This window comes from Macadamia integrifolia, unplaced genomic scaffold (genome assembly GCF_013358625.1).
Source record: "Macadamia integrifolia cultivar HAES 741 unplaced genomic scaffold, SCU_Mint_v3 scaffold2757, whole genome shotgun sequence".
NCBI lineage: Eukaryota > Viridiplantae > Streptophyta > Magnoliopsida > Proteales > Proteaceae > Macadamia > Macadamia integrifolia.
Window position 1 is genome coordinate 36,713 of NW_024868941.1, and position 11,173 is coordinate 47,885.

Genomic DNA, 11,173 nt, shown 5'->3' on the forward strand with positions numbered 1-11,173 from the left:
AAGATCACCCTAGTCATGAGATCAAACTCTGATCCTTGGGCCCTATGGAGAGAGGAATCCTACCTTAGAGAAGGACCAATGAGAGAGAGAGAGAGTAGATCTTCTCCAGAGCCCGTGCTTGTTTGAAAGGGTGTTCGAGAGGGGATCTAGATCTTCTCAAGTTAGGGGGTTGGCCGGAGAGGGACAAGCCACTGTTCTCTCTCTCTCTCTCTCTCTCTCTCTCTCTCTCTCTCTCTCTCTCTCTCTCTCTATTTATGTTTCATATTTTCTATTTCTCTCTCCTCACCCGGTCTCTCTAGCCATCGTGAGAGGGGATCCAAATCCTTAAAAAGGGTCTTAATCGGATTCAGCTTTTCTCCTTAATGCCCATTGCCCAGATCGACCGATAACTACCTGAGAGTGCCATGTGGTAAGGGAATGATCCAACGATTTAAGAAAGGCACGGAGAACAAGGCACCAAAAATCGTTGGATTGTCATCTCACCACGTGATACTCGACCAAATAGCTATAGGTAAGACCTGGGCGTAGGAGATTAAGGAGAGAAACCGGATCCATCTTAATCTTCCTAATACGCATCTGACGGCTGAAAATCACTTGGGTACATGTAGGGGTGTCAATTCCTAAACCGAACCGGTAAAACCGGTCGGACCGAACCGATAACAATCCGGACTGAACCGAACTGAAGCCTTATTGGTTCGGTTCGGTTTCGAGTATTGTAACCCCAAAACCAAACCGAACGGCACCGAAAACCGGATGAACCCGAAACCAAACCGAAACCGGCTCAAAACCCGGACCGAAACCGAAACCAAACCGGTAAGAAACCGAAACACTCCAAAATTCATTAAAAAAATCAAAATTTGAATAGTTTTGTGTACATTTGTATGGAAAATTGAATCCAAACTAGACCAAAAACCAAAACAACCCGGTTACAAATCGATTTAAGAAACCGAAGTTCAACAATTCATCATTTGGTTGTTTCCTAATGGCTCCATACCGGTTTAAAAACCGATCCAAACCGAAATGAACCTAATAAATCCAAACCGGTACCAACCCGAACCCAAACCGCACCGAAGCCGACACCGGACCGAAACCGATAAATCCTTAATGGGTCGGTTTCGGTCACTTCCAAACTCACACCGAAACCGGTGGAACCGGACCGAAACCGCACCAACCCGGACCGTTGACACCCCTAGGTTACAATACTCGAAACCGAACCGAACCAATAAGGCTTCGGTTCGGTTTGGTCCGGGTTGTTATCGGTTCAGTCCGGCTGGTTTTACCGGTTCGGTTTAGGAATTGACACCCCTAGTGCTTACCCTGTATTCGCAGTATCCAAACAGCTTCTGAGTCTCCATTTCACAGCCTAGTTATGCACACCTTGTCTGTAAATTGAAGTTTCATGTCTTCTCTTCCAAATGGATTTCCGTCTAACAAAGAACATTAGATCTCCACCTAATTTGTGGGAATTACAATTCTAATAGAACTGGACCACTGTTTGGCATAGGAATTTTTTTGTCTAATTTACTTGGAGTTGTTAACTATGAGTCCAATATTCTCAGGAGTCTCAACTCCAATGATCCAAACACATTAACGGGGATTCCTTAGGGGCATGTGATTATAAATTCTGGCTGTTAAAGTGAATAGTCTACTACATTTTATTTGCATAGAGTATGGTGTTTTGGCTGAGTGGGACCAGAAATGCTTGATGGCTTCCTCCAGGGAGCTGATCGTTGTAGACTCCCACATTTTGCACAAAAATTGCTGAACTATTTACTCCATGCATTTTCTAGCATAATGTAGGTTCTTCTCTTTAGATTATGGTAATTTCAAGAATGAATCTAAGATAATATTGATCATTTCTATTCTTTCAATAATTTCTCTATTTGTGCTATCCTTGGTTTATTTTATTTCTTTCTTTTTCTTCTTGTGTTGCATGTGTACGTGTGATTGATCCTAGATTTTATTGATGTCAAACCCAAGCCAACTGAAAGGGATTGATAATTATAATCTTGTATTCTTCGTCTTTGGTTTCTCCATTTGTAAATAAAATAAAAATTTTGTTTACATACTTTTGTTGTCAATTTTAAGATAATATGCCAGCTACATTGACCGACTCTGACACGTCTCTCTTTTAATGGGGGTGGATCAACTTCTCTACAGTCCTTTGCCGGCTTCTTTTAATCGTATTCTACAGGTGATTTACATTACACACTTCTAAGGTCTCAAAGATGTGGAAATATATAAAGAAAGCATTAGCCATGACAAGTCCTTCTGTGCAGTTTGGTGATGCTAGTGGCATACAGTCACCAGTTTCATTTGGTGGTTTCGGGAGCTTGACTCGGCACCTTGGCAGACTCTCAACTGGTATATTCTGTTGATGTACGGCTCCTTTAAATATCTGTTGGCAGTCTTAAAGGGCAAGTTTTTCACAGAAGAACCTCTCTGATATCCCTATGAATATTATGGTTTTTATTCCAAAGTAACTTTTGAACTTTTTCCTGACTTCTGTCCATCCTCCCCCCCTCCCCCCCTCCCCCCCTCTTTCTTTTTCTGGTTTAGGGACTCCTAATCGTAATAATTTTTTAGGCTATGGCAGAACGAGTGGCCATATTTGCAAATCATTTGTCACCATGTGTGGTGACAAGAAGTTTCTGCCATATATTTCGTGCATGAGTGCTTGCTTGCATTGTGTGTGGGTGTGTCTGCTATCATGGATGAAATTGGACTGATATTTCTTTTATTTCTTGGTGGATTAAGGGATATATGAAGCAATTAATAACAATTTTCTAGACTCGGACAGCTTGTCCCTGCTGAATCCATATTTGGTGGGTGTCTCCTGGTACATGGGTGGTTAAGTAGTTCCTGCTTTCTGTAACTCATCGGAAATTTGTGTCATGCAGCCCAACTTAAGTGCATCTTGGTTGTTTCAACGAGCAATGTCAGCAAGGAAACAGGCTAATGTTCCATCAGATTTCATTAATGAGCTTCTTTTTGTTAATTTCCAGTGTATGCAGGTAATAATGTGGTTCTGCACAGATTAGTTACTAATTGCATCCTTCAAATTTTCTCCTGCTACACACGCTTAACATTTCTTTAAAATTTTTGTTATATTTTTATTTTCACCAGACGCAAGGGGACCCGGTATTAAGACCATTTCTTCAGGTTGGTATTCTGGGTTTTCTATATCCATTCTGTGTAACTCTTTGAATTTGGAAGTTACTGGTGTCAACATTCCCTTAATAAAAAGTAGTTGCTTTATGAAACTCTATATTTTGGCAGGATGTAATACAATTTCAGCCTCTTGTAAAGACGTTGGGTTTGGTTATGCTAACCAAGCCTCAAATCATTCTGTCAATATTCAAACAGGTATGCTTGGTAGAAGCAAAAATGTTTGCTGAATGCTTAATAAGAAAATATTCATAATTTTCTTTCAGTGGCAACAAAAGAAAAATTTTAGTTCATAATCACAGTAGATTTCTTATATTTTTTTCTTTGTTTTGGCGGTAAAACATTTGTAGTGATTGATTCCATAATTACGACATTACAATTTCATTCCTCACAATCAAACTAGGTGAGTAGCTTTATTGCTGAAGTTGTACTATTGGAAAAGATCAATGATGATCACTAGCTCAAGCATAGAAAAATGTGTAAACTCGCCAGGGCTGACCCACAAATGATATAAGGTTTACTGAGATGGATGAAATTACTGATCTACTTGTAAGAACTTTTAATTCGATTGTGGAATATTAAGAGATAAATAAATATAAGGTCTGGATTGGTAACGTTGTATCTATCAAATAATTTGTTTCATGAGTTTAGCTCGTGTATTCTAATCTCCCCAGATTGTCCCTGCTGATTGGTACAGATCTTTTATTTAACAAAGGTTACTAAAGGCCTGTACTTATAAATGTGCAATTGTTATCTTCTAGGTGGGAATTTCTGTGCTTTTGGATTGGTCTGGACATTTTGTCATGCTGGGTTACTACACGTTTCTCTCGACATTCATTGACCCTGTCATAAGGTAATTACTTTCTTGTAATACACACTCGTACACACACACACCTAGTGGTTGTCTTGTGGTTTAGGGTTTACTAAGGAAAGACTTTGTTGTCATATGGAATAAAATAGCCTTTTTTTTTTTGCAAGATGAAGCATCTCCATCCTCTTTTCTTTTTTTCTTTTCTTTTCTTTTTCCATGTACTGGTTTTCCACAGCATCTGGATGCATGTATTCCACCATGAAATGGATTCATTTCCATTCATTACCAAGAAATGTATAGATAGTGGAAATGGTTTTTCATTTAAAGGAGTCTAAGGCTCTGTTTGGTATGCATTCTTGGAATGAATTCTAAGAAATCATATCAAACACAGCCTTAGTTTTTCAGCGATGACCTTAAACAACTGGACCCACTATTTATCTAACATATGTTTGTCTTCTCACTTTCTTAATCTCAACATTTTATGAGTCTTGGGCACTTGACCTCTACTGAACTATACAACTATAGTTTAAAAGCATTTGTAATCATTAGTACACTTTGAAATTAAGGTTGCATTTGGTATGATTTTTGTAATGTATTATCAACCTAGAATGCATTCCAAGAATGCTTACAAACACAACCTAAGTTGATTTTTTTTGTCCTCCCCCCACCCCCCCACCCCCCCAAAAAAAAAAAAAAGAAAAAAAAAAAGCTATTTAATAAATCGATATGAGTAGAGGTCACTACATTATGAAGCATCACCTTTTGCTGTTTTATACAAGTGCTCTGGGAATTCAAAATTAAACGATATGATTCCATGTTACTGATTGCAGCCTCATTAACTTTCAATAGACTTATAAGACATTAAGTAGCATAAGAAACTTCTTTTTTTTTTTTGGGGGGTTGGGGTGGGGGGTTGGGGTGGGGGTGTTTATGTGTGCTAAATGCATGTCATCTTGTGAGAAACATTAGTACACTCTTTGAACTATTTTTCTTAATCTGGTGATGATATGCTTCATTTTTACCTGATCTTTTCCAATTTTCTCCTCTACAAGGTCATGGCTAAAAGCATTTCCAGAGAAGATGAGGTACAAATGGAAGAGACGTCTTGATGCTTGGAAGTATGGATCTGGTTTAGATTACAAACTATAATGTTAACAATGTTGTGCGGAGTGAGAAGAGGATTTGTCCCCGAATTTTTATTCAAGATGCAATCTAGGAGAAGGGTTAAGGATTGGTCTTTTGTGTTTTATTTATGGGAGAAAGAATACTGTTTGCTTGTGTTCACCACATCACCAACAAGTACCACTCAACTGGGGTGCAAAAGGAGCTTCGAGATCGCAAATGCAGAGATGGAGAATCGAACCTAGGATCATGCGCCTATCTACACAATCCCCAATTCGATTTAACCATTTAGGCAACCCGAGGTCTCCATTATAACATATTAGGGAAATTATTAACATAACAAGGGTCTGTTATTTATCCAAACATAACAAGACATCTATTACCCTCTTAAAATTAATATAAAGGATGCGAATGGAAATAAATTTAAGGGGTGATTAAATAAAATCACACAGATTGTCCAAATTTAAATGAAAAGATATAAAAAAAAAAAAAAAAATTCAAAATTTCATAATGAAGGGTTAAATGGTAATTGAACACAATCCATCTTCCCCAAAATCATGTATCCCGCCTCTCTCATCTATGGTAGTGTGGAAGATCCCGAAGGTAGCATCTCCTTTGTCTCTCTCTCTCTCTCTCTCTCTCTCTCTTGCTTCATGTCTTTGTATCTCTCCGTCGATTGTCTTCCTTCTCATTGAACAATTCAACTCAGCGACTCACTGACTCGATCCGTAATCCAAATTAGGAAAATACTAGTAAGATGTGGTCGTTACCCGTCAAATAAATACTCTCAAAATGGCTAAGCAAGAACTGTTTTGCTGTTGTCATAACTCGTCCCTGCTATTGCATCATCACTCTTGTTCTCACTGGAGATTTCCTCGAGTGACCTGCCTTTTGACTCCGGCACCAGCATAAACATCATCCCAAAGAAGTTAACCACACCAAGCATGAAGAGGGCGTTCCTAACTCCAATACCAGCTGGGTACCCAGGGTCCGCCAACGCCTTGTCCTTGTTCTGCGCTGTGTAAAGGAACCCAAAAGCCCCCACTATGGCTCTTGCCTTCCCTACCACCGCCGATATCCCATAACACATTGACCTCCACCTTGCTTGGAATATCTCTGTCGGTACCACAAATGTGGTCGAATTTGGCCCGAAATTTGCGAAGAAGAAGGTGAAGGTGTACAAAACCACGAACCCAAGATGGTTATGGTGATGCCAATGTTTGTATGGAATGGCCAATGCGAACATAAACACCATCATCATGAAGAACCCCATCAATTGGATCCAAAACCTCCCTATGACGTCGATGAACGCCACTGTGAACCAATACCCAGGAATAGTACAACAACGTGCTATCTAGGGGTGTCAACCGGTCGGGCCGGTTCGGTTTCGGTCGGGCTTAATCGGGCTTGAAGACTTTCAAAGGATACACCGTGTCCGCCCATTTAACTAATCGGGCTTAGTTATTGAGGGCATGGTACACTTTATATTCGGTCGGTCTGTCTCGGCCTATAATCGGGCTACCTTAATCGGGCTTTAGTCGGGTCTTAACCGGGCTACGGACATGTTTAATGTTAAACGGGCTTTAATCGGTTTTTAAACGGGCCCTCTTTAAAATGTGCTATTATATTCCGGCCCACTCATGCAAGCCCAAAAAAATGACAATAAATTAATAAGTGATACCAAATATAACCATTATTTAAAATGTGAACGTCTTTACTTTTTAATTTTAATTCTTTAATTTGAGGGGTAAAATAGGTATTTTACAATCATTAAAGGGTCAGGCCAAGTCGGTGCACAATAGGCCGGTCTCGGTCGGGCGTTATTCGGTTGGTCTCGGTCGGGCGCCCGACGGTCCAAGTAGCAAAACCAAGACCGACCATTTATAAACGGGTCGGGCTCAAGCCCGACACATTTAATAAACGGTCCGGGCTGGGCCGGTCTATAAACAGTAGGTCTCGATCGATTTAATCGGGTCGGGCCACTAATTGACACCCCTAGTGCTATCAGTGTCTGAGCCCTGACGATCTTGAACACTTCTATAGCACTCATCGTCTTTGCACTAGGTATCCATAAAATGTTCTTCTGAAACAGATTTTGACTGTAAAGCGCAATATCCAATAAGACCATGTGCTGGTGGTTCCCAGCAGGGGAAACCTAGGTCAACGAGCAAATTCCCAGGAGAAAAGACCAAATGATTTGGAGGAATCTATCGCCATCCTCTCCACCTTCTCTTGTTCCAATTCCGATTCCCCATATATAGATGTGACAAGCAACAATAATCCATGAAAAAAAAATGAAAAAACAAAGAAAAAGATTCAAGTTGGAGAGCTTTACTCTACGATTAGGACATCACATAAGGTGATTAAGTTTCAGAGTAGAGAAGAAATAAATGAAGGCACTCGAGGGTAGGGGCGTAATGGCTGCTCTCAAGAAGACGATGTTGTGGGTTGGCAACAAGAGAGAGAGAGAAAGAGAAAAGAAAAGAAAATGATGATGATGGGACGGTTGTCTTCGCCTACCTTGCCGTGGAAATTTCGAGCTGAAACGAGAGAGGTAAATGCAAGGACTAGGGAGTACATTACAAAAGGACAGAAATGCCCTTTTAATTGTTAATTTACAATATAATCATCAGTTTCTAATAAAAGAAATAAAAATTCTAATTTGCCCCCATTAATTAACCTTTTAATGTCTTATTGCTCTTGTGTATTAGTCCTTTCACCATTTTGTTATTTTTCCAAACGTAACCCACTCTTGTTACATCAATAACAACCCAACATATTATTAAATTTTATCCATATCAATATTATATAAGTATTATTACTTAGATCTAGATAAAAAAATTTATTACAAAATAAGAAGGTTTAAAATTTATTTTACATTTATAAGGTTGGATTTTGAAAAGATTTACCAAACCCCTAAAGTTATTTATTATTCATAGTTTCCTAAATACCCCAACTCCTAATCTCTCTTTTCAGAGAGGAGTAAGTAGGCATGACGAAAGAATGGTTACGAAGTACCCACTGCTCCGCCTTGTGCGTGTTTCTTCTCCGGTGTATTCCGTGAAGCTTTCTCCCCTTTCCAATAATGGCCAGTACCTCATCATCACTTCCTCCCTCCTCTCCGTCCCATTCCACACAACCAGCCTCACGCATTCCACCGCGGCCACCAGACCAGACATTCCCGGACAAACCAACGGCTGCTTCTTCATCTGCATTACCTGCACCAGTGCTTTACCCTAGCGATGAGGAAGACTCACTCTCCCTGGATGATGGCTTCGAGGCCCCCCTCCCCTAGCAGAGAATGCATTGTCTGGTCGGACAAGTGACCCAATGCAAACCATATAGGCGACAGGCAGTTACTGATGCTCTACCTAAAGAATGGAATGTGCAATACCCAGTAGAGGTAATTCCTTATCAAGGTGATCACTATTTATTCCAATTCTCACACCCTATGGATGTCGCTAATGTTATGAATGAAGGGCCTTGGTCGGTGGGTGGTAACCTGATTGTCATGGACCATTGGAACTCCAAGGAAGACTGGGTTTTCAGCCATGTTACTTTCTGGGTACAATTCCATGATCTACCTACAGAGCTTCTTCGCATGGACATAGCTAGTTTTTTGGCTGCTAAAGTTGGCCTCCCGCTCCAAGCGATGATATTCCAGGGCATCCAGTTTGGGGCACGAGTTCAATTCCTCAGGTGTAGAATTTTGGTCGATATCACCAAACCTCTTCGTCGCCGTATAAAGATCAATCGATCATCGGGTTGTCAAACCACAGTGGCGGTAAAATTTGAAAGACTTTCAACCTTTTGTTATTACTGTGGTATGGTGACTCATGAGAGTAAGAGGTGTGTGGCTTTATTTAATGCTGAACACGACCATTGTCATATACATGGTTGTTCTATGGCCTCCACCTGCCCAGATTTTACAAGTAACCGATATGGTTCGACCTTCAGAGGAGTAACCCCAGATCAACGCCAGCTTGAGAAGATACAAATTGTGAACTTGACTGCATCTACTTCTAGCTCCCCTGAGTCTACAACGCCGGCCTCCACCCAAGGTTTACTGCAAGACAATGCCGTGAGGAATTCATCTTCTACTTGGCAACCGTCGGCCACCACCACAGCCGGAGTAGGAACAACGGCCCTGCCCTCGATGTTCACCCCCTCCGGATGTCATGCAACTAATTTGACAGCTGGTGTTGTTTTATTGGATCCAGGTAGCCCACTTCCATATCCCATTTCCTCCACTCCAAATCAACCCATGTCAACCCTCCCACGATTTACAACTTCCACGTCATGGGCTCCATTAGAACAAACCAACTTGAACTTGGCCAATTTACTACACCACCCAGACACTTCAAATATTCTGTTATCTCTCCTTCCTCACCTTGCGGGAATTAATCTCTCTGGCCAACAATCATCTATGACACCTTGGACTCTCCCACAACCCCATAACCCATCCACTACATCACCTAATCTAAATCCAACGACTATTACCAATTCCACTATAACTCCATCACTACCATCTCCTACACATTTTCACCATACGCCAACTATTACCTTCCCTTCTACACCTCAACCTCATACTTCCATCATACCCTCATCCTCTCCAACACATCAACCTTCCTACATGGACACATCGGAGGGCACTATCCATAGTGAGCCAACTTACCTACCTGGTCCACACCCGATACCAGAGTGTATTCCCATACGTGAGAAGCCAAAAAGGCCACGATTGGAAAACAATGATTATGGCCAGCAAGAAGGGGGCACATCAGTTTCTATTCCATCGGAGTTTTTAAACTCCAATCCCGTGGAGGCTGGGGAGAGGCAGCTCCACGGGCAATCATGAAAATACTCAGTTGGAATTGTCGGGGTTTAGGGAGGGCTCCGACAATTCGTTCTCTTCTTCACCTCTCTAAACAAGAGAAGCCTGATGTGGTCTTTCTCATTGAAACAAAGTGTGGACAGCAGAGAGTGGAACAACTTAAGAGAAGGCTCTGTATGGATGACTCCTTTTCGATTGACTCACACAGGGCATCTGGAGGTTTGGCATTATTTTGGAAACAACATATTGATCTGGAAATTCTCTCTTCCAATCGCCATTTTATTGATTCAATGGTCAAGCTGGATAATGGAATTGCTTTTTTCTTAACGTCAGTTTATGGAGATCCAGTGCGAGAAAATAGGCAACCAGTGTGGGATCAACTGATGCAACTGGGGGTTGAACGACAATCAGACTGGATGTGTCACGGCGACTTTAATTCTTTTCTATCTTGGAGAGAAAAAGAAGGAGGCAACCCTACTAAACCACGAGACACGGTTGGTTTCCAAAATCTAGTGGACAGCTGTGAACTACTGGATCTTCCCACTCATGGTCCTCTCTTTACCTGGAATAATAAGAGACGGGGTGCAGCCAATATTCGCATCAAACTTGATCGGGCCCTAGCAAATCAGTCATGGCGGTCTTCTTTTCCTGATGCAGCAGTTTACATACGGTCTTCAACAAACTCGGATCATTGCCCATTAATTATTGATTCTGAGGGGGGTAGATTCAAAGGCCATCGCCCTTTCAGGTTCGAGTCTATGTGGTTCCACCACCCTGATTGCAAACCAACTGCCATATCTGCTTGGTCTTCTCCTATCAGTAATACAGAGAATCCTCCTCTATTCCAAAAAATGGAAAAATGTATACCAGTTTTCAGGAAATGGAATAAAGAGGTCTTTGGACATGTACAGACCAAAATCAAGAAACTAGAAGAGGAATTGGTCTTGATTCAAAGTGGTCCTATCACTGATGAAAACCAAGTAAAGGAACATGATCTCTCAGCTACCCTTAACGAGGAATTGAAAAGGGAAGAGGAACTATGGCGCCAAAAGTCAAGGAATCAATGGCTACAACAAGGAGACAGGAATACAAGTTTCTTCCATTTATCTACCATCCAGCGACGAGGAAGCAACCGAATTCTTCGATTAAAGACAGAGAATGATGCTTGGACCCAATCAGATGATGAAATTTATCAGGTTATAAATGAGTATTACACTCAAATCTTTCATTCTGAAGGGGTT

At 41.1% G+C, this 11,173-nt stretch overlaps 1 protein-coding gene and 1 pseudogene across 1 annotated transcript; one reads left to right on the forward strand and one right to left on the reverse strand.

Moving 5' to 3' along the window:
- The first annotated feature begins 1,539 nt into the window (after positions 1-1,539).
- On the forward strand, positions 1,540-5,226 carry LOC122067207. Its single transcript, XM_042631048.1, has 8 exons — positions 1,540-2,194; positions 2,280-2,364; positions 2,758-2,825; positions 2,901-3,014; positions 3,127-3,162; positions 3,280-3,366; positions 3,930-4,021; positions 5,032-5,226. The coding sequence occupies exons 1-8, from the start codon at positions 2,135-2,137 to the stop codon at positions 5,126-5,128; spliced, it is 639 nt and encodes a 212-aa protein (XP_042486982.1). The 5' UTR covers positions 1,540-2,134; the 3' UTR covers positions 5,129-5,226.
- A 128-nt stretch (positions 5,227-5,354) lies between these two features.
- Positions 5,355-8,316, reverse strand: LOC122067204 (annotated as a pseudogene).
- Between the last annotated feature and the right edge of the window lie 2,857 nt (positions 8,317-11,173).